The 24,018-nt window shown below is 42.8% G+C and overlaps 3 protein-coding genes across 3 annotated transcripts; 1 reads left to right on the top strand and 2 right to left on the bottom strand.

Annotated features, from left to right (window-relative positions):
* Window positions 1–3,469: 3,469 nt before the first annotated feature.
* Window positions 3,470–5,252, bottom strand: WFDC11 (WAP four-disulfide core domain 11). The gene is made up of 4 exons (XM_036244675.1): window positions 5,160–5,252; window positions 4,271–4,277; window positions 4,021–4,163; window positions 3,470–3,499 (listed from the first exon to the last, which is right to left on the bottom strand). Exons 1-4 carry the CDS (start codon window positions 5,250–5,252, stop codon window positions 3,470–3,472), a joined length of 273 nt encoding a protein of 90 aa, XP_036100568.1.
* A 6,683-nt stretch (window positions 5,253–11,935) lies between these two features.
* On the bottom strand, window positions 11,936–12,863 carry WFDC10B (WAP four-disulfide core domain 10B). The gene is made up of 2 exons (XM_036244674.1): window positions 12,773–12,863; window positions 11,936–12,069 (listed from the first exon to the last, which is right to left on the bottom strand). The coding sequence occupies exons 1-2, from the start codon at window positions 12,861–12,863 to the stop codon at window positions 11,936–11,938; spliced, it is 225 nt and encodes a 74-aa protein (XP_036100567.1).
* A 5,996-nt stretch (window positions 12,864–18,859) lies between these two features.
* On the top strand, window positions 18,860–21,299 carry WFDC13 (WAP four-disulfide core domain 13). The gene is made up of 2 exons (XM_036244673.1): window positions 18,860–18,947; window positions 21,145–21,299. Exons 1-2 carry the CDS (start codon window positions 18,860–18,862, stop codon window positions 21,297–21,299), a joined length of 243 nt encoding a protein of 80 aa, XP_036100566.1.
* Window positions 21,300–24,018: the final 2,719 nt, after the last annotated feature.

The raw sequence follows: 24,018 nt of genomic DNA, 5'->3' as shown, positions 1-24,018 counted from the left end.
CCAGAGAAGTTAAGTGTCATGCCCAAGGCCAAAGAGAGAGAGGCCATTCATGATATGGCTAGAGGAGGGTGTTTCCTCTGAACTCCCTGTTTGCTGGCTTCTTCTTCACTGTAGAGAGACCATAGACATGGAAATGAGTACCTGTGCCAAGCCCCAACTTTCCTACTCCATCCTCCAGAGTATGGCCACTCTTACCATGGGGCCTGGAACAGGGTGCCAGGACCTGAGACTCCAGTGCCTTCCATTAACTGAGTGGTCCCTACCTTTCCCGAATCCTCCTACTTATGGCCTCATTCTCTCTCTCTCTCTCTCTCTCTCTCTCTCTCTCTCTCTCTCTCTCTCTCCCTCTCTCTCCCTCTCTCTTTCTCTCAATCCAGAGGGTAGCCACGGGTTGGAGGGACAGGTGGTTTCATTGTGATGTTGCTAAGGATTTACTGGCACAGGATGGCTATGAGTCTTGTGCATGGTTTTATGGTGAGTCCGTGAGATTTAGTCACTGGGATATAGCAATCACAACCCCTGAAGTGGTCCTGAGGCTAGATGCAGGGACTGAGTCAGGTGTGGCCAATCAGGACCTGACATCAAGTGTGGAGAACTCAGCCAGGCAGGCCATGCTGGAGACAGGTGAGTGGTGTGACATTCCAGTCCAGTACTTCCTGCTGGGTATCAAGGCAGGAGACACCAAAGGAGGAAATCTGTCTCCATCAGGCCAGAGTCTCTGACCCACCTCAGAAGCATCACAGGGCTCCTCGTATTATGGATCTCCTCCATCTGTGCTAAGAGCTGCCCTTGGACAAGGGGTTCTTGGGAAAGAGGTCATGACCAACTACCAGCACAGACATCATTAGAGGAAGGTCAGTGATAAGGGATGCACTACAGAAGTTTTTATTTGTTTCTTTCTCTGATGACCTCACTCTCCAAGCATCTTTCCAGTGCTTGGCCATGTCAAACACCCTAGAAGAGACTATTAAGAGAGGCAAGGTTACCTGCCAGAACCCACATATTAAATGGCCTCCCACATCCAAGTTTAGTGGTCACTACCATGTGGGTGCACTGTAGGTGCCAGGCTCACCTATTCTGTGCCCCTGGCATGAGCACTATGGACCATGAATAACACTGGAAACAGTTGTTCTTCCTTGTGATAACTGGTGCCCTGAGATGTGTTCCAGAGAGTTCTCTAGACACTCCACCATGCTCCATGGTACTCAGAGACTACACCTAGAATACTATGGCTGAGAGGAGTTCTCTCCTGGACATCCATGCTCTGTCTTGTTAGAACAACTATGTGCCTCAGTACAAGGTAGAGTAGAAGAGTGGGTACCCCTGGAAGACCTTGAATCTCATGGAGGCAAAAGAAGAAGCAAATGCAAATTCTTTCATCATCTGAATATTTATAATGTTAAATCTCAGCCTGCAGGACTCTTAGTCTCATGGTTGCCTTGGGTTTTGCATTATTTGTTACCGTCTCATGCTCCAGACCTGCTCTTCCCTTATGTCAATACAGATGGGAGTGCTCTAAAAGTATTTCCATCTCATACATCATGATGTTGGTCAACTCCTGCCTCATTTCCATCCTTTGGCTGCCCCCAGTGCTCTCAGGTAGGTCCATACCAATGTCTCCACCAGCAAAGTGTGTTCCACCCCATATCTGGTAGTTGTCTGTCATAACAAAGTCAGGATACCTGATTAAGAAGCCACAGGAAGTTATCTAGAATGCAAGGGTTGGGCTTAGGTTCTGAGTGCCACATCTACCAACCAAGAAATGCGCTTTGAATCAAATAAAATTAGAATGGGCATGAGATTCAGGATTTAAGGAAGGTTCTAGCCAAAGGAAGTTATTACTAAGTTTAAAATTCTACCATTAAAATTACATTCTCTAAGATTATACCCATCAGGTAATGTAGTATTTAGTGTTGGGAAGAGTTCACTTCCTAAAGATCATTAATGAGGGGATGTGAGAAGGTAGAAGTAAGAATCTAAGTTAGAAGACACCAAATATCTGATTTCCAAGACTATTCTGGGTCATTGTTTCTGGGCATATGATGGTCCTCTTTTATGTTGATTCAGGTGTTTTTTGTGTTTTTTTTTTATTTACACAAAGGTTTCTTGGATTGTAGTGTTTAACATTAGTTACTTTTCTTTTTTAAAAACTCCGATTATTATAAATTTATATTTTCTTTGCCCATCTTCTTTATTAATCTTTCTCTCTCTTGTTGTTTTTATTTTTTCCACTTTATTTTTGGTCCCCTGGCTTTTTTCATTCTTTTGCTTAATACTTGTTATAGTTTCGTTGCATTTGTTGTCTTGAGTATCTTGTAACAATCTTTATTTCTAGGATGACTTTTATTCTTTTCTTCAATTGTTTATGTTCTGTCAACCCCTTATTTTTTATCTTCCTGATTTTTTGGTCTACTTAGGTGCTAAGTTTTTAAATGCCTGATAGAAGGCAGTTTTCATATGTCAAAATATTTGTTTACAGATATTTTAATTAAAGTTACAATGTTGTATTGAAATTTGGGAGAATTTTTTAAATAGAGATATTTCAATCTTCATTTTTTGTTTTCTTTAATAGCATTTTTACATTGAAGTCTATTTTTCCATTAGCTTTGCAACATTTTATTTTAACAGACAATAGTAAGAGTTTTATGCTCAAATTGTTCTCAGCATTTCCTTACTTTCTGACCCTAAAAGATGTCTCACTTTGTATTTTCGAAGCCCAGATCTAGAATCAGCCATTTCTCTAAGAAGTTTTGGTTCATAATTGGAAAATGGTTTTTAGAAACCAAGATCAAACCTCTTGTGTGCTTATTTCTACTGTGGTATCACTGTTTCTAGGCACTTTCAGCAGACACAGCTAGGAAATATAGGTATGTGTAACTGGTCCAAGTATACACATGCCTATAAGTATTTCTTTATGTGTCTATCTGTATGTAGATTAAGCTAAACTCAAATTCATATTGATGTCTCTGAGTACCTCCAGAGTTCATTCTAACAGTCTCCCTTGGCTTATCTATAACTTCTTTTTTCTGACAATTAGAAACCTGACTCTGACGATCTACCAGTTATTTACTTATTTATTCAATCATATATATATATATATATATGAAGTCATTTTAGAATTGTTTACCCTATAAGAAACCAATTTACCAGAGACCTACTCTCTGAAAAACTGAATGAAAGGGCTGCTTCCCAATCGCCCACATTAAAATGGCATGTGAAAAATAAACTATTCTATGAAGCCCACAAGATTAGCCTATCAGTTCTAAGGTAATCAGATAGGAAAGGAAGTGTTGGAAGCTTATGTACACTATAGGGTAAGAACCATTTGGGAAGTTATAATAAAGCAATCAAGGGTAGTGGAATGGAGTAGAGAAAAGCCAAAGGCCATTGTTGGTAAATTAGTTTATTTGTCAAGGATTTGCTACTGCCCAGCCCTCAGTGAGAACCGACTGGTGTCCTGGGTAAGAGGTTACGGTTTTAGCGACCTTTTATAGGTTTTCTGCAAGAGAGAAAGGTGGTAAGTTAAGAGGTTAGAGAACTCTGAGAAACAAATGTTCATTCCCAAGCTTAATTATTACCCATTCCGCCAGACCCTGTGATAGGTATACTTTATGTAACAATAGGAATTGTCCACTTCTGAATGGGTAGGAAGTGTGGTATTGGGTGATTGAATAGAGAAAGGTAGAATTTGGGGCCTGGCTGAGCCAAAGGGGCTCATGGAAATGTCTGACTATGGAAGCGATGGTTAGAAATTTGGATGAAAATTAAGAAAAGAGCAAACTGTTGAGTAATATAATGAGGAGAGCACGGGCATTGATTATATAATAAAAAAAGAATGTACCCCAGCTTGATGTCTTGGTTTATTAGCCAGTGAATTGCTTTCCAGTTTTAAGGGACATCGTCTTCTGCTCTTTTGGTACCTAAAATTTGGGGTACATCAGTCCTCTGGGAATAACAGCATCTCAGAAGAGGGTGAGAATCAGTGAAGACAAATAGCCAAGCACATATCTCCCAACTCACTCTAGTTTGCCAACAGATGTTTCCACAGTAAGTCCAACAGCATATGTAATTTTTTTTTGAACACTTGAAGGTTTTAGAACACTTCTTGGTACAGTCATGGATGTTTGGATATCCCCAGCACTCTTCAATTAATGTGTTATCCCCTGAAGTTGAGATGAAACTGTAAGAGGGTAGCAAGTATGGGAAGAGAAGCCCTTCATAGCTTAACAATCCTTCCAAGAATCCAAGCCCAAGTTCTCAGCAAGAGAACTGTCTATCTGCCTAAAAGAAAATCCTCTTCCTGAGCCTCCTCATTGCATCTTCATGATATTTTTCCCTTCCCTGTTCCCACAGGTCCTACCTGTGTTGCAGATCTTTGGACCCTCTTTGAGCATCCTAGAGATAGGACTCAATGTACTTCCAGCCTTCATGTGCTCTCCTTTAAAATCTACACTTCTATAACGGAGATCTCAGGGCCTGAGATATCCTCTAGCCTCATTACCATGCCTATTTCACAGTGCAGGAAGACAGACCAGAGAGAGGAAGGAGCAGATTCTCTCCCTTTTTCGTCCCCTCCTTGCTGACCCTGCCTTTAATAACGCAGCCTCTCTTCAGATTCTTCTCTCTCACTCAATTCTTTGGCCCCCTCCACTCACTTCTCTTTTTCATCATATGGCCCTCATCTTAGCCCCACTAAGGACTCGTCTCATGTTTCTTTTCTATCTTTTCACATATCCTACCATTAAAGCAAAGGGTATATATCTAAGAAATGCCTACTTGGTACTCATCAAAGTACACACAACTAGGACACCGAGCTTCTAAAAGTATGGGAAGCTATAGCAGCTCTGTATTGATGCTCCCCTCTCAAAGATAGCCTGACATGGGGAAATAGTATATCCTTATTACCTATGGAATGTGTGTAAAAGTGGACAGATATTCATTACCACTTTCAAAATTGAAAGAGAAAACATTAAGGGACCTCCACTTGGGAATTTCTTAAATCTCTGTGCATAAAAATATTGTGATTCTCCAATGCGTGACCCAGAGAAGGTAGGACCTGAATCACATGTGCCAGACACAATAACACCCCTTTACTTATCCAGAAACAAGCACAACAAACCCCCACCCTTTGTCTCCAACCCAGCCTCATCACCTATGACTGGTTTTTCCTTAAGATCTCCCAGCACAGACAGTAGCACCATACACAGGACTGTCACGAGTAGAGGTGTCCAGAGCTTCATGATGCTGACCATATTTGTCTGAATATCTATGGTCAGGAGTTTTTTCCTTCCCAGTTACTGCTGGAGATCAAGAGATAGCAATAGAGTTGTCAAGCAAGAGGAAGTGCTCATAGAGTTTCTTTACACTCTGTCATCTAATTATTACTCCTTGCCCCTACCCACCCAACAACAGGCACACACATCAGCGGAACACTGCTAGGTCATCACACACTCTGTGTCTTCCTTGTGCAGAAAAAAATGCATATATTTACAAATGTGTTGCCTTCCCCTAAGTGAAAGACCATTCAAATTCAGCATACAAAATTCTCAAAACGCTAAAAAAATACAAAGTAGACAATGAGATATTTCCAGTAACCCCACTCTCTTGGCATATGTTATTCTGTCTTTTATATGCACATATATATGAACATGAATTGTTTTTGTAAAACGGAAATCGTATCAGGCTTGCTATTATACATCCTGACTTTTATTTAGAAATTTTTAACATGACATTAAAATGAAAGTTTTGGCCAAGACCTGTGAGACAGATCAAATTGTAGGACTTTTAGAAAGAGGGAGAGAAAGTGGCCAAAAAAGAGGTCAAGGGACTCTTAAAACCTTTACTCATTTTAAAGGTGGAAAATGGTCAGGAATTTGACATATTTTTTGGAGGAGATCTTCGAGCAGATTTTCTTTCAAGAATGTTGCACTCTCTTAATTCCGAGTCACTAGAAAGGCCTTAATGATACCTCCCACTGAACTTTGTCTGTGCTCCAAGGGTTTGTGGAGACCCAGTAGACAGGTGGAGACCCAGTCACACCTGAGAACACAAAATCCTAAAAGGCTGGCCCAAGGGACCTATGACCACATGAAAGAGGCTATAGCTTGTACTAATTTGACAGGGAAAATGCAAGAAAGAGCCAGTGTTATCCCAGGCAGGTGCCTGGGAGGGCCATTGGCCTCAGCAGAGGTAGTTGAAAGTGGGTGGCCACATCCCTAAACCAGCCAGAAATGAGCTGGATTCAGCCATATCAAGAGAACCACAGCTGAGAAACTTCCATCAGTTGGGGTGTGGAGAAACTCAAAGAACCCAGAAAACTACCCACCACAGAGTCCATTTTAAGCAACACTACATCCTGAAAGCACAAACACACGGGTACCTGCCAAAAAGAACTGTCTAGAATGCCTTACCTCTTCTCCTTCCTCCACCTCCAAAATGGCACCTAGCCAACTGCAGGCAGAGAGGAGAGAGAGGAAACTGACCACTCTCTTTCCCAACTGCAGGTTTCTGGGTGGGGGGAAGCCACAATTTTCATTCAAGCTTAGTGGTTTGACGGTTGCATGGGCTTAGACTTTCTTATATGTTCTAAATTTAGGCAGTGTCTAAAAAAGTCAGGTTCTACACCCAAGCTCTCCTACAGAAGTGGGGAAAGAAGTACCTCTCCCGAATAAATTTGAGACAAAGAGCAAGTCTCCCATGAATATTTTCCCAACAGATTCATTACACATATCATTCATATTTTCCCATTAATCATAAGACACCTAAAATTTTGTAATTTCTCCTCCCTAGAGAAAAAATAACATCATTGGGAACTTTCTTGCAACTAAAATTTGGTTAAATGCAGATTTAGCCTCAGAGCCTAAGTTTGCCTATCTCAAACCCTAGATAGTTGTTGCCAGTTTTTTCTCTGTTACAATTGGTTTATTTGACCAACTGGTGTGGCTTAGTGGATTGAGCGTCGTCCCATGGACTGAGAGGTCCCAGTTTGATTTCTGGTCAGGGCACATGCCGGGATTGCGGGCTCAACCCCCAGTCGGGGGCGTGCAGGAAGCAGCTGACTGATGTATCTCTCTCACATTCATGTTTCTCTCTCTCCCCCTTCCTCTCTCTAAAAAAAAAAAAATCAATAAAAACATATTTTTTAAAACATTGGTTTATTCTACAAACAGGATACATATCTTGTGTCACCACAAGAGGGAAATTTCTCTCCCACTGTTACCACACTGAAGACTGTCAGGATAGTATAGGACAGAGAACGAAACATGGGTACTGGAGTTGGAGAGACCTGGGCTTGAAACCCAAACCTGACACCTTTAGTTTAATTCTTATATGATTGGCCAAATACCTAACTGCTCAGAACCTCAGTTTTCCCCATCTGTAATATGGGGGTGATATTAGTATCCACATTGCAATTGTTGACTATATGAAGCACTGAGCATTTGACTTGGCACAGAATATGCAAAATAAATGTTAGGTATTATTATTATTATTATTAATATTAAGCTCAGACTCTCTTTTCTTCTCCAGAGGAAAGTTATTTCATGTCATTGACTTCACTGTGGTCTTACTTTTTTAACTGTTTAACCTATTTGAAATTAATTCTGATAAGTGGGTGATACTCTATCCTTTGTTCATCTGTCCTAAATTTGTTTGTCTCACAAATGCCTCCATGAAGTGATTACTATAAGCCAAGCACTATTCTAAATGCTGAGAATGTGGTAATAAACAAAACCAGCAAAATCTCCGCCTTTATAAAGTTTATATTCTGAGAAAGGGGACACCCAACAAACAAAATAATAAAAGAAATACACAATAATAGAGGGAGATCAATGTGAAGGGGAAAAAATAAGAGAGGGTCTAGGACCTGGAATGACATGCAAAATAATTGGTGGCTGTTATTTTAGGCAGCTCCCTGTTGGTGAGAGAGGGGTTCTGAAGGAGGAGGTTAAGTACTGTTCCAGAAACTTCCTTTCCCCAGTCCTCTCACTCCCGACCTGGTGCTTCCCTCGACTAAGCCAAACAGAAAGGAAGAAAAGTAGCAAAGACAAAGAAGTCTGGATACTATGAATAATACAGTCACAATGGAGTAATTGTCTCTTTCCCTGCAAGTCAGCAATTTTCTCCCAAAGTCTTTATTTTTGCTTTGGTGTTTTCAACCAAGCAGAAGATAACCAACATGCATTGGTCGAATCCCCCAATGCGCAAAAGCAAGCATATGTAGAGACATTTTTTTTTTTTTTTTTTTTATCTTCACCCGAGGACATTTTCCCATTTTTTGTTCAGGTAGAGTGGGAGGGAGAGAGAGGAACAGAGAGAGAGAGAGAAACATCGACGTGAAAGGAACACATCGAGTGGCTGCCACCCGCACGACCGACCAGGGCCGGGGACAAACTGCAACCGAGGTACGTGCCCTTAGCGGGAACTGAACCCGGGTCTCTCAGGACCGCAGGCCGACGCTCTAACCGCTGAGCCAAACCGGCCAGGGCTGTAGAGACATTTTAAAAGGTGCAAAACTCTTGGCATATGTGAAAAAAACAACATTTGAGGCACATGAAGCTTTAGATGGGATTCCTTTGTCTTTTTAAAAAATATTACTTGGAAATGTTTTCAAAGTTACAAGAGTAAGAATAGTACTAAAAGCATCTGAATACCATTTGCTCAGATACACCTATTTTAAGAATTTACCTCTAAATACCTTATCTCTCATATATATATATTTTAAACCATTTGAGAGTGTCATATATCATGGCTCTAATTTAGGAATAATGCTTCTGTGAGTATTAAAAAATAGGACATTCTCTTATATGACCATAGTTCAACTGTCAATTTCATATTAATAAAATATACTTTTATATTTTAATCTACCATAAGTATTTCATTTTATAAATTCACCCAATAATGTCTTTTGTCTGTTATGACACTGAAATTTTTGAATGCTCCAAATAAAAAAACAGCAATTTTTTTCTTTTAATTCAACCTTTTTTTTTTTTTCTTTTTAATCCTCACCCAAGGATATTTTTCCACTTTTGTTAAGATAGAGTGGGAGGGAGAGAGAAGGAGAAACATTGACGTGAGAGGGACACATTGATTGGTTGCCTCCCGCGTGACCCCAACTGCAACCGAGGTACGTGCCCTTGACCAGAATTGAACCTGCGACTCATTGGTCTGCAGGCCAACACTCCAACCGCTGAGTCAAACTGGCTGGAGCAATTCAATGTTTCTTATCTGGGATTCTTCTGAAACTTCCTGTTTCATAAGCCTCAGGCTATGTATTCTCAGTTGAAATACTATGTAAGAAACATATAGTGTCCTTCTCAGGGTATTACATGTGAAGGGACATGGTGTCCATCCATGTCATCTTTCTGTCTCAGTTTTTCCATCTGAACACCAAGGACAATAATTTCTCCTATAGAAGAACAGCGTTGGAGTAATCTGGGCACCTGATTTGAACAGGGAACTCACCCAAGTCACAAACAAAAGTGTTCTCAGGCTCACACTTACAGCCCCAGGACTCTGACATCTACCTACCTCTGAAGATGTTCCAGTTGGAAGTGCTGGTGATTGTTTCACAGCAGGTTCTTCTTCCTGTCTTCTGGGAACCACAGAGCCCCTACACAGGGGGCAGACAATGAGCAGAACAGATTTCAGACTCCGAATGTGATCATGGTTCTGGTTCCGGCAGATCGGTGAGTTCTGCCCCAGGCCATAAGTCGGATGCGTACAAACTGTCACTGAATTCCTGTTCAAGGAGTACTTTGTTTTTTCTTTTTGCTGCAGATAATATAGATAGAAGCCCAGCACTGTGAAATTGCAGGAGCTTCCTGTCTCCTAACACACACATTTCCTGCAAGTCTGGGTGATTTTGAAAGTGGAGAAAGATCTGTGTATCTACTTTTCTCTAGCATTTATGTGATGACTTTTGTAAAGCCCCATCCATCTCTATATTAATTTCTCCACTGCTAGCATCAGCCTAACACCACATCATCAATGTCTCGAAGCTTTTGTGCTGTTGAAAAGAGAAGGCTCTAGCTAGAGAGCTTAGAAAAGGTCACATGACATGGAGATTTATAGCACACACTTAACCTGTGTTCAAACCCTAGGTCCCACTTACTTTGAACAAGTTGGTTATCCACTCTGTGCCCGAATTTTCTCATTTGCAAAGTGGGGATAATAACAGCCCTTTCCTCATATGGTTGTTGTGAGTGTTACATGAGTGATTACTTGTTAAGCACTACGAACCAATGTGTAGCATTTAGGCAGTGCTATGGGAGGTCCGTTAAAGAAATAAACAAGACATTCACCCATTGAAGTGGCAAGAGTTAACCCAGTTTAAACCACGACCCATCACCAAGATCACTCTCACTAGGTGCCCTTCAGTGCTACCAGAGGAGCATAATGGGAATGGGAACTCCAGAGGCCAAGCTAACTGTGGATAGCTCTGGCTAAGTCCAACTGAGGCTTGGAGTATTCCCAGAGCTGCCTGAGTAGAATGAGGTGCTTGGAGAATGAGGTCATCGGAGGAAGCGGCATTATAAGAGCTCCTGAAGAGCATCCCTTACTGCCCATCTATCACTGATGTCTGTGCCGGTGGTTGGTCATGACCTCTTTCCCAAGGACCCCTTGTCCAAGGGCAGCTCTTCGCACAGGTGGAGAAGATCCTCAATACCAGGAGCCCTGTGATGCCTCTGACGTGGGTCAGAGGCTCTGACCTGATGGAGACAGATTTCCTCCTCTGGTGTCTCCTGCCTTGATGCCCAGCAGGAAACACTGGACTGGAATGTCACACTGCACACCTGTCTCCAGCATTGACACCAGGTCCCAATTGGCCACACATGACAGTTCCTGCATCTAGACCCAGGATCACTTCACAGGAGTTGTGATTGCACAGAATAGTAGGGAGACTGTACCCCAGTGACTAATTCTCACAGACTCATCATGAGACCATGCACAAGACTCATTCATAGTCATCCTGTGCCAGTTAATCCTCAGCAACACACAGTGGAGCCACCTGTCCACCCACCCTGTGGCTTCCCTCTGGATTTAGAGAGCGCATGAGGCCATACGTAGGAGGATTCGGGAAAGGTAGGGACCACTCAGTTAATGGAAGGCACTGGAGTCTCAGGTCCTGGCACCCTGTTCCAGGCCCCATGGTAAGAGTGGCCATACTCTGGAGGATGGAGTACGAAAGTTGGGGCTTGGCACAGGCACTCATTCCATGTCTATGGTCTCTCCACGGTGGAGAAGAAGCCAGCAAACGGAGTTCAGAGGAAACACCCTCCTCTAGCCATATCATGAATGGCCTCTCTCTCTTTGGCCTTGGGCATGACACTTAACTTCTCTGGGGTTCATTTTCTTCATTATAAAGGGAGAGTTACCTGAACTTTGCAGGGAGAATGGGAAGAAAGGGACAGGTGTGGGTCAAGTTAGACAAGAGGCTTCCTTGGGGGCCTCCAACTCTATGCCCCAGGGTTCAGCCTGCACCTGGCTCATGGTTAATGTGGCCCTTGTGACTCCAGGGTGAGGATGTTCTCTTTAGAACTGGGGGATGCCACACATGAGCAGTTTCTCTCCCTGGGAATACTGGTTCAGTGGGCGGAGCAACAAGGGAGCAGAGCCTCGGGGACCTGGCTGGGGTGTGTGGGCCCAAGGGAGAGAGAAGAGAAGAATGGCAAGGAGAGAGGGAGCAGGGACCTGGACCCAGGGAGGCGGGGGCGCATGGGGGTCTGCACTGGGTGTTCAATGATCACAGCCCTGGGAATAAAATAGGCAGGTCCTTGGGCATTTGTTCTGGTTTATTTGACAGGAACAAGCCATCCAGACAGTAGGGAGGGTGATACCCTGTGGCCAGGATTTGAGGTCTTGTGCTTTGGTGGTAGGCACAGTCTTAAACAGAGGGTTGGGGGAGCAGTATACACAGCCCAGCACCTGCTCCCACTCACAGGAGGCTCATGCAAACGTTCCCACAGAAGGTTGAGCAGCACACAGTATCTGATTTTGGACACTTTTGGAAATATGAGCAGTGGTTGATGCAAATATTTATGCTGGGTTGCTTGTCACAAGCTGTAAAACCTAAAAGGAACAGGAGCAGGGTCAGTGGAACCAGGCCACACACAGAGCACTCCTCTCAAGCATCAAGTCTCCTCATGACCCCAGACCGCAGGCCCCATTCATGTCACTATTGGACTTTTCAGGGAACTCACTTTCTGCCCCTCACCCAATCCTGGTGATTGGTAGTATCTTCAATCCATTAATCCCCTTCTCCACCAATAGAGATCAATGCCTAGGCTTCCTGGACCCTCCCATCCTCCCGCTGCCAGGACTCTGTCTGTCATATTAGTCATGGCCTTGGTAAAGTCGCCCCACAGAATCTACATTCTGACTCTGAGCACTCAGTGGAGTCTGAGATGTGACAGAATTTGCGTCCTCATTGTGGTTTCATTCTAGCCCTACTCCCACAAGCATCTCTGGATGTTTATTTGTCACGTATGTGCTGAAACCAAAGAACTGATTCTCAGCCTGTGCACCGTTCACTCTTGTATGTACCATATCTCTCTGGATTTTTGGAATGGAGAATAAAAATATGTAGGTTCCCTCCACCCCAGTCACTAGTCCCAGGGTCGGGTAAAGGGGCTAGAGGGCAATGGTTTGAAAGAAACCAGAGTCTTCATAGTGATGTGGTTGGAGCTGGATGTGCTGAAAGGTTCCAAGTCCCAAGTCCTCCTTAGTCCCTCCTTCCCCCTCCCCATCCCTGTCCCCCCAGCCCATCACCTACTTGGCTTCTTGTTCCGATTAAAAAGCCCTCCCTGGGCCTGCAGCAGCAGGACACAGAGAAGCAGGATGGGCAGCAGAGCCTGGGTTGGCATGACTCTGACCTGAGCAGTGAGCTCTACGTCTGGCACAGACCTTCCTGGAAAGCTGGTGAGAGGAGGGAAGGAAGAAAGGTTGTCCCGGGCTCCTCCCTGCCTCCACTGGCAAGGGCAGGGCAGGGCAGGGCAAGGAGTAGTTGTTTCCTCCCCTGTGCCTGCCCCTTCCCATGGCCTGTTCTCTGTGGGACTTGGCTTCTGCAGAGACTGCCCTTCCTGTCACCTAACTAACCCTCTCGTTTGCAAACAGATTTTTTTTTCCTGAAAGATATAATATTTTCTATATTCTAATTAGAAAATTATTTATAGAAAAATTTAGAGCCCAGCCAATGTGGCTTCCTGAGTTTTGGGCTCCATCCCCAGTAGGGGGTGTGCAGGAGGCAGCTCATGGATGTTTCTCTCTCACATCGATGTTTCTATCTCTCCCTTCCTCTCTCTCTCAAAAAAAATCAGTAAAAACATATTTTTTTAAAAAGAAAAATTTAAAGAAAAAGACATTGTATATGTAAAAAGATATGGAAACAAACTAAGCCCATCATTGGATAAATGAATAAAGCAGATGTGATATAGTCTGGCCAGTGTGGCTCAATGGTTGAGCGTCGACCCATGCACCAAGAGGTCGCCGGTTCTATTTCCGGTCAGAATATGTGTCCTGGTTGTGGGCCCGACCCCCAGTGGGGGGCATGCAGGAGGTGGCCAGTTGATGTTCTCTCTCATTAATGTCTCTGTCTCTCTCTCTCCCTTCCTCTTTCTCTAAAAATCAATAAAGGAAAAAACAATTTTAAAAAAGAAGATGTGATATATATATAAACGGAAAGTAGAATGGTGGTTACCAGGGGCAGGAGGTTGCTAAGAGAATAGATTTTAAATGTCCTCATAACACAAAAATTAATAATGATGTGATGTGATGGAGGTGTTAGATAACACTATGTTAGTAACCATTTTGCGATGTATACATGTATCAAATTAACATGTTGTACACCTTAAGCTTACACAATGTTATATGTCAATTATTTCTTAATAAAGATGCAAAACCTAATAAATATAATATACATAAAAAAACACATATGTATTTTTCCAGCTGTATTAAAATATAATTAAAGTTTATCAATTATATCTTTTTTTTGGGTACATGCCCTTAGCCACTAGGGCCTAGTGGGAACTGAACCTGGAACTCTCTGGTCCACAGGCTGAAGCTCCAACCGCTGAGCCAAACTGGCCAGAGCTCAATTATATCTTAATAAAGCTAAGAAATGTACATTATACACATGTATTTTCCAGATTTATTTCTATATTGATTATAATTAATATAACAAAATATATTCTATATTATATATATAATTAATTAATAATCAATATATCAAAAGAGAGACACTACAAGAAGACAGGGAAAGAATGGGAGCACATAGTAGGTAGCTTAGAACTCAGACAGGGGATACGCCTGGATATACCAGATGTCTTGGCCAGTTAATGTAAACCAAATTCTCTGCCTTTAGTTATATCAATGCTTTTACAATGGACCCATGAGTAGGGTGGCCATGATGACAAAGACATAGGCTATGCATGAATATGAGTTCATAGGCACGAAAGCTGATGGAGCTACTGCTTTGTTAAATGTACAACCTGGCAGCTGCACAGGACAGGCTGAGCCCCTAATACAGCACCAGTTTTCAGGAAGTGGATCAGCTACTTGATGCAAGTTTGGTACACTATACCCATTCCTCCTTGGAAAGGGTGAGTCACCTTGACTGGGATAAGTACATGTTCTAGGAGCATGATTTGATTTTTCTGTCTGTAATGCCTCAGCGAAGACCAGTATGTGATGCCTGAGAGAGCATCTGATGTACTGACATAGGATTCTGTAAAGTATCTCTTCAAGCCAGTTGACAAATTTTACATCAGAAGAGACGTAATAACAGGTCCATAATCATAAGACCCTATAGAACTACCCCATACTATATCACCCAGAAGCTGTCAATCTGACACTTTGTAGATTGGCCTACTAAAGAAGCATGTAAATTGCCAGTTTGGAGATGACACCTGCAAAGATGGAGCACTTGCCTTTTGGTTGGGAAGTACACTTTGAACCAAAGGCCATTGTGTGCTGCAATGTCTCCAATAGACAGAATACATGAGTCCAGAATCAAGGAACTCTCAGTAAGCCACATCCCACATCCACCCCCAGGAATTTGTGCATCCTACCCCTGCAATGTTGATTCTGTGCATTAAAGAAAAACACAAACAATGCAATTACAAAATTGCAAAGAACTTGAATAGACATTTCTCTAAAGAAGATATGGAAAAGATCAGCTAGTACATGAAAATACTATCAGCATTATTAGTTATTAGGGAAATGCAAATCAAAACCACAGTTAGATACCAACCACTTCATACCCACACGATGGCTATAATCCAATAAAAGAAAAACAGTAAGTGTTGGCAAGGATGTGGAGACATGGAACCCTCATGCATCTGTGATTAAAATGTTAAATGATTCGACCACTGTGGAAACAGTGTGCAGTTTCCTCAAAAAGTTAAACATATGCCCTGGGCAGTTTGGCTCAGCTATAGAGCGTCGGCCCACGGACCAGAGAGTCCCGGGTTTACCACTAAGGGCATGTACCTCGGTTGCAGTTTGTTCCCGGCCCTGGTTGGGGTTGTGTGGGTGGCAGCCATTCAATGTGTCTCTTTCACATCGATGTTTCTCTCTCTTCCCCCCTCTTGCTGTATCTGAAGATAAATGCAAAAATGTCCCCAGGTGAGGATAAAAAAAAAAAGTTAAACATATGACCTATCAATTTCAATTTCACTCATAGGTATATATTCAAAACTATTCAAAGAAGTACTAAAAAAATTACTTGTATATGAATGTTCATACTACATTATTCACAATCATCAAAAGGTGGAAACAATCCAAATGTCCATCAACAGATGAATGGATAATCATATTGTGGTATATACATACAATAGAATATTACTGAGATATATAAATGAATAAAGTACTGATACATACTAAACATGAATGAATTTCAACAACTACAAAGATAACATTTTCACTTATCACTTTGGCAAAAATTCAAAAGCATGACAACACATTTTTTTATGGGAAGCACCTGCTCACATGGTTGGTAGCAGTCCAAAATGGTACAAACTTTACGGAGTAGAAAATTTGGCAATATCTCACAAAACTACGCATGAGTTTACTCTTTTAACCAACAACTACACTTTTAGAAATGAACCTAATGTTACACCTCCAGCAATATAAAAAAATATACATATACCTGGCTGGTGTGGCTCAGTGGTTGAGTGTCAACCCATGCACCAAGAGGTCATTGGTTCCATTCCCAGTCAGGGCACATGCCCAGGTTGTGGGACAAATCCTCAGTAGGGGGCATGCTGGAGGCAGCCAATCGATGTTCTCTGTCATCGATGTTTCTATCTCTCTCTCCCTCTCCCTTCCTCTCTCTAAAATCAATAAAGATAAAAGGTTTTAAAAATGTATATATACACATGATTGTTCATTACAGCATATTTGCAATAGCAAAATCTTGGAATACATAGATGCCCATATATGGCAGGTTAGCTGCATGACTAAGGTGTGTGCACATGGAGGCAGAGAATGCAGCTATAAGAAAGGGGAAGTCAGGATATATTATTCAATGAAAACAGGAAGGTGCAAATGAACATATTTGTACAAGAAAAAAAGGAAATTAAGGATTCAAGTAACTATCTTTATCTTACACAAAAATTTCCAAAGAATTGATTGAAAAGGGGAAGGGGGCAGCTATTCAGCTCATTCTGTGAGGTCAGTGTAAACTTGCTACAAAACCGGTCAAGACAATAAGAGAAAAGAAAGTTACAGGCTCAGTTCTCTGGTGAACATAGATGTAAAATTCCTTAAAAGTAACAAACTGAACCAAACAAAAATGATAATACACAATGATCACATTAGGTTACTGTAGAAACGCAAGAATGGTTCAATGTCAGAAAATCTGAAATGTAATTCAATATGTAAACAGATTAAAGGAGAAAAATGCCATCTTAACATATGCAGAAAAAACTATAGATATAATTTCACATAAATCATTAAAAATGTTCTTGTTGTGTCAGGAATGAAAGAGAACTTTCTGAACCTGATAAAAGAGGTTCATGAGAAGCCTAAATCAGACACTATCCTAAAAAGGGAAACTTAAAAAGTTTTTATTTTAAATCTGTTATCAAGCAGGAATACACTATTGCCACTTCTATACAATAACGTATGGGGGTCCTGGCCTGCACAATGAGGCATTAAAAATGACATAAAGTCTGAAAAAGGAAAAATACAATTTATAATTGCCAAATGATGATTGACTACACAGAACACTGAAAAGCATGCACCAAAAAATTATGATAAAAAAAAAATGGTAGTGCCCTGGCCAGGTGCTCAGTGGTTAGCACGTCAGCCTGTGGTCCAGAGAGACCCGGGTTCAGTTCCCTCTAAGGGCACGTACCTCAGTTGCAATTTGTCCCCGGCCCTGGTTGGGTCGTGTGGGTGGCAACCACTCGATGAGTCCCTTTCACATCGATGTTTTTTTTTCTCTCTCTCTCTCCCTCCCTCCCACTCTATCTGAACAAAAAATGGAAAAATGTCCTCGGGTGAGGATAAAAAAAAAAATGGTAGAATTTAGCAAGGGAACTAATTACAGATCAATATACAAAAGTCATTTCTCTAAGTGCCCATCAATAGATGAAGGTATAATGAAGAAGTGGTGCATATATACAATGAAATATGATTCAGCCATAAAAAAGGATGACATTTTGTCACCTGCAGCAACATGGATGGACCTAGAGGGTATTGTGCTGAGTGAAATAAGTCAGACAGAAAGACAAATGCCATATGATTCCACTTATATGTGGAATCTCAAAACCAAAATAAACGAACAAGGAGAAAAGAAACAAACTTATAGATACACAGAACATTTTGATGGTTGCCAGCTGGGAGGGAGGTTAGGGGTAAAACAGGTGAAGGGATTAAGAAGTACAAATTGGTACAGAATTGTTGGGGATGTTAAGTACAGCACAGGGAAAATTGGCACTAATATTGTAATAACTATATGTGGTGCCCAGTAGGTACTAGATTTGTCAGGATTACTTCGTAAGTTATATAAATGTCTAATTACTGGGTGTACACCTGAAACTAAGATAATATTATATTATTGAACATAATTGAAAAGTATCAAAAGTCATTTTTCTACACTAGCAACAAACGGAAAGAAATAACTGAGGAGCCCTGGCCAGTTTGGCTCAGCAGTTGGAGCGTCGGCCTGCAGACCAGAGAGTCCTGGGTTCGGTACCCACTAGGGGCACGTACCAAAAAAAAAAAAGAAAGAACGGAGGAATTACTATACTATTTACAATTTCATTTAAAATTTCAAGCCTCTAGGGACAAATAAAGACATGGAAAACATATTTTGTGAAAGAACATTAACAAGACCTAGATGGATGAGAGATGTAATAAGGTCAAGCTTGCCCTGGCCAGTTATGCTCAGCGGTTAGAGCGTCAGCCTGCGGTCCAGAGAGACCCGGGTTCGGTTCCTGCTAAGGGCACATACCTCGGTTGCAGTTTGTCCCCGGCCCTGGTTGGGTCGTGCGGGTGGCGGCCACTCGATGTGTCTCTTTCACGTAGATGTTTCTCTCTCTCTCTCTCCCTCCCACGCTATCTGAACAAAAAATGAAAAAATGTCCTAGGGTGAGGATAAAAAATCAAAATAAAAAAAAAATAAGGTCAAGCTTAAGGGGATGATAAGGGTGTAGATTTGAAAACTCTACCTAGCCCTGGAGTGGGCGTGGTTGGGAGGTGCTTGGATTTCTGCCAAGCCCTCCTGCTTGGAATACACCTTGAAAAGCCAGTCCTGGGCATGCCTTCACTTTTCCCTCCTTCCCTCTCTTCTCCCCTAAGCTGTGCAGTCAAACCCAGCGGTCCTGAGCCAGGACTTACCACCCGTCCCGCCAGCAGCATGAAGCCTGTGCTGCTTCTCCAACTCCTGCTGTTGATTTATCTGGCACAACAGCTGGTGTCTGGGAGTCTCAAGCAACAATTTCTGAGTAGGTGTTGGGTCCGGGCCCAGGGGAGGGAAGAAGCATCTGTAGATGATGGGAAGATCTGATTCATGGGCACATCTCATGAAAAAAACACAGTATTATGTTCAAGAGTCCAGATTTTATTGTCAGTAAGATCTAGGTTTGAATCCCTGCTCTGTTGCTTACTGAGTGATCTTGGGCACAGTGTCTGGGCCTCGGATTTTATCTTTGTAATGGATATAATGATATTGGGGTAGTTGGGAGGAGAAACTGAGATAATGCATGCAGACATAGAACACTCTTACTGGACCATGGTAAATGCTCGGTAAGTATTAACTACTGCAAATGTTATCAGCCTCATCACCCAGCTTATTCTTGCTGCCCTTGTTCCTTCATGGGTACTGGGGCCAACTTTTCAAGCATTAACACAAAGAGAAAAATTAAGTTGATAGAACTCAAGGAGGAACCTACATAATCTTGTGCTTGGAGGATGTTTTAGGAAGAAAGGAAAGTCTTGCATTTTATTGCATATTTTAAAAATTCAGAGGTCCCCACACCATTACCAATGATTAGCATCAGTGGGAAGGTATAGTCCATCTCAGCAGCCACCATTGCCCAGCTCAACCTAACAAGAGCACTGGCCACAGCAATGTTGACCTTGACCAATACCAAAAGGGAAATGCACTATTATTCATCATGCCTGCACACTTCTGTAGGGAGAACATCTTCAGACTGGGAGCTCAGAGGAGGGATGTACATGGTATCTCATGTGTCGAGGTGGACAAGTTTTAAGGGTCTCAGAGAAGGCATGCAGGTTTGTAAGACCGAGGGAAGCTAAGCAAGCTGCAAGAGAATGGAGGTATCCAGAGTGGAGTTCATTGGAGAATCAAGGACTAAAATTTGGGTAGATGCACAAAGAGACTTTGAAAGACTAGTAAGTGCTGTGAGTGATATTGAAACTAGATACCCAAAAGAGGAGTCAAAACTTGAGAAGGTCAATCTTTCTGAGATCCCTGGCTCCTTCTGCATGCTATTCCATTGAACCCCAAGCTCTCCCAAATGGAAACAAGTTCCAATTTCTTGCACTGACTTAGTGAGCTATAGGATGCCTGGGAGACCCAGGGTGAGTCTGGGTGCTGGTCTCTGCCAGATTATCAGCAGCTTGGGCCTGGGTTTCTTTCACCCCATCTCTGCTGTCATTTACTGTTATACTTATAGCCCAACTTTATTCATTTATTCTTCGGAGATCAGCTTTTATATCCTACAGACCCCATTCTAATTGTAAATACCAGCGGAGTAATAAATCAGCAGGGGCTTATAGAACACCCCACCTTTGACATTTGTCCCAAAGAAAGGGCAAGTCACAAGGTACAAAATGTAAGGCCTGGCTTAGATAAGTGGGTTAATGGAACCTATCCTTAATGCCTTAGAATTTAGGAACTGAGAGAAGATTGTGAGTTGAAGGCCTAGGGCAAGATCTCCTGGTGGAGGTGGTCTTGGCTTTGACCTGTGTACCGGGAGGTAAGGGGAATGAAATGTCAGCATGAAGATGCATATTCTTCTCCTACAGTAGAAAGTGGGGCATCCTGGTGCTCAGCAGAGATCTGGGAAGAAGGAGAAGTTGATCTTTGACCCAAAAGCTGACCTCACTTGAACTACCCACCTTTCTCCCCATGAAAGAAGTCACCCCCAGAACTCATTTGTGATTTGGGTTCTAGCATTCTGATGCCAATACTTTTAGTGTGCTGTGTGGTCTTCATCCTTTCCCAAAATGTTCCCTTCCGCTCATTTTCCCTATACACACATAACACGTGTTAGGTTGTTCTGAGAGGTTTTACAGCTCGCTTGAGACTAGGTAATGGATCAGTGCCTATGACCTACATACCCCTTTCTTGTTCACCATGCACACCACTCATCCCCTTGATCTGGACCCAACCAGACCTATAAGAACTTGGCATCTCATCTGCAAGGAAGGTGAATAACCAATGGATGTAGGGTTCTGACAAACTGTGTCTTTGATCAAATATCCAAGCCCTGGTTTTCCCTGCTTAGAACTATGGAAGGCAGCAGCTGCTAAGAAAACAATCGTACTTCACTTCCCTGTGACCACACGAGCGACATCAGGGTGGCTGGTTTCCTGGCAGTCCCCTGGACTTCTGGAGCTCTGCATGTTACTCCAGGCTGTTGTTTAGGACCTTTTCTTTCCTGTTCTGCGTTCCAGAGTACATTTTGGAACCTCCACCCTGCAGAGTGGACCCTGAAAACTGTACTCAGTTCTGTACATTGCAAGATGATTGCACAAAAGGACTTGAATGCTGTTCTACCTTCTGCGGGATAGTCTGTACAGTAAACTACATTAAAACCCATAAAAGGTAAGGGGCTTCGCCCGACCAGTGTGGCTCAGTGGTTGAGCATCGACCCATGCTCCAAGAGATCACTGGTTCGATTCCCGGGCAGGGCACAGGCCCAGGTTTTGGGCCAAATCCTCAATGAGGGACATGCAGGAGGCGGCCAATTGATGTTCTCTCTTTTCGATGTTTCCATTTCTCTCTCCCTCTCTCTGAAATCAATTTTTTTTTTTTTTTTTTTAATAAATAAAAGGTAAGGGGCTTCTCATGCCCAGCCCTGACTCTGGGGCTGCTAGTGGGAGCTCAACAGAGGAGTCTCTTACCAGCCACTACAATGGATCTCTTTTTCTCTCTAATGTTCTCCTTCTCTTTACCAAGAATAATTTCCATAAATGTAATGATTAAGAGCCTTCCTCTACTCCTGAACTTCAGAATCTTTCTCTCTTCATTACCACATCTGTGAATCTCTGAATCTGCCTGTCTGAATACACCCACAAACCCTTCCATCCACAGACCTTGCCCTGTCCAAGAACCCACTTTTATCCTGGAGTCTGGGACACTCTATCTATCTGGGGGCTGCAAGTGTCACCATAATCCAAAAGCGAATTATTCTGCTTTTGCTTTCTCTCTTCCACCAAACACCATCATTTGACCCCTAGTGTTCCTGGGTGGAGATCTTCCAACCCAACAGAAGCTTTAGTTAATCACTGGGAAAATTAACCAAAGTCTGCTGAGTGGAGATACTCCCAGAGCAGAGAAAGGGCATTAGAGTGCTGAGGAACCATCTAGTTTCTAATCCTATCTTGCAACGGTCTCTCTATGACCTTGAGTAAGACAATTTCCCATTTTTGCTTTTCTTTTTCTCATGCATAAAATGGAGATTTATTTTTCCAAACTTGCAAGATTGTAAGTCCCAAATGAGGTCTCAAAAGATCCACAAGCCAGGAGACTCAACCAGTGAGCTACTAAAATGTCTTGTTTGCCATGGCCAGTTTGACTCAGTGGTTAGAGCCTTGGCCCATGGGCCAAAGTCTCGGGTTCGATTCTGACCGAGGGCACGTACCTCGGTTGCAGATCGTCCTCAGCCCTGGTCGGGGTCGTGCGGGAGGCAACCAGTCGCTGTGTCCCTCTCCCACCAATGTTTCTCTCTCTCTTCTTCCCTCCCTCCCTCCCACTCTATCTGAAGAGAAATGGAAAAATATCCTTGGGTGAGGATTTAAAAAAATAATAAAATGTCTTGTTCTCTGCTGCGTTCCCTGCCCTGAGCACAATACTCTACATGTGAGACAAGGTACAAAGTGAGGAAATACGGGCCTGAAGCCAGACCCCTAGACTCAAATCCTGGCTCTGCCACTTCTTCATTGAGTGACCTCAGACAAGTTAATTCACCTCTCTCTGGGCATCAACTTCTTCGTCTTTAAAACCCAAACAATAATAATGAGATTAAAATGCAAGTGCTGCATAATAATTACTAGGCAAATTTTAGCAATTAGGCAGTCATTTGTCTCTCAATAGACTGGCTCTCGCAATTAAACTTCAAACTTGCAAGATTGTAAGTCCCAAGTGAGGCAGAAGCCTGAGTATGACTGTTGTCACCAAGTTCTTTGAGGTTCTGCTTTTCTTATGGTAGGCAACCTAGCTTCATGGTCTAGTTTTAAAGATGAAAGTAATAAAAGATTTTTTAAAAATTATATCTCTAAGAATAAAATTTCACCAGATAATATTTGAAAATATTTTTCTTCCACAGAACCAAAAAGAAATACTGGAAGAACACGAAGGGCAAATGAGGCAGGTTTCCAAGGGCATTTGGTAAGTATCGGGGCTTGGCCTGGCAGTCTTGATGTGACTTCCCCCAGTTTTCCTCTTATAGCCTCTCTGGAGACACCAATAGTCCCATAAGGTCAGAAGAGCCTTTGTCATTTAGACTGTGTCCCTCCTCTGTTATTCCCCTCCTGGGGCTATGTTCTCACTCCCTGGGGCAGGATGTGGTCCAGGGTGAGTTATGCAACATAGAACAGGCAGAATCATGACCCAGGGGGGAACACAGGGCACTCAGATCTGAGCCTGTGCCAGGGAACAGACTCTGCCAGCCTCCAGGTTGACAGTGTCCTAAGCAGGAAGTCAAGCTGAGCCCTTCACACCCTGTGTGGTCTTGGTTCGCCCACCCTCCACCTCTGAGACCGTCAGCTTCCTCATGTCAAAGATGAAGAGGACATCGTGCCTGGGATTTTGTGAGACGACATGAGACCATGTGAAATGGAAGAACCTGGTCATTGCAAAGATTCTGTAAAGGTTAGAAGCTGCCAGCAACTCACTCTTTCTGGGTTCCAGGTTTTTCCTCTTTAGAAAAAGGAAAAGTGGGGGGAAAGGCTATAACACCTGGGTTCTACCAGGAGCTCAGTATCTTCCCGCTGCAGGGGCCCTGGATTACCTAACAATGCTGATCCATGGACTGGTGGCCAGTGTGTGGCCTGAGTAGTTAATTAGGTACAAGGTGCAGAGGAAGTTAGCATGGCTGACTCACTGGGGCCCGAACAAGCATGAACGTGTGCTCACACACCCACGCCCCTCCACTGGCCTCCACGGGCTACCATTGCTCAAACTCCTTCACACAGTGTTAATATAAGGACAGTCTAAGTGAACATACCACTGTTCTAACTTGCCAACTCTGGTGACTTCAGAAGGATGATTAGAAGACCCTAAGCTCCTCATTTTCCCCCCAAACAGCGTAAAACAAAATCCACCAA

Source organism: Molossus molossus, unplaced genomic scaffold (genome assembly GCF_014108415.1).
Source record: "Molossus molossus isolate mMolMol1 unplaced genomic scaffold, mMolMol1.p scaffold_m16_p_6, whole genome shotgun sequence".
NCBI classification, from domain to species: Eukaryota; Metazoa; Chordata; class Mammalia; order Chiroptera; family Molossidae; genus Molossus; species Molossus molossus.
This window is presented reverse-complemented; position numbering and strand designations above follow the sequence as displayed.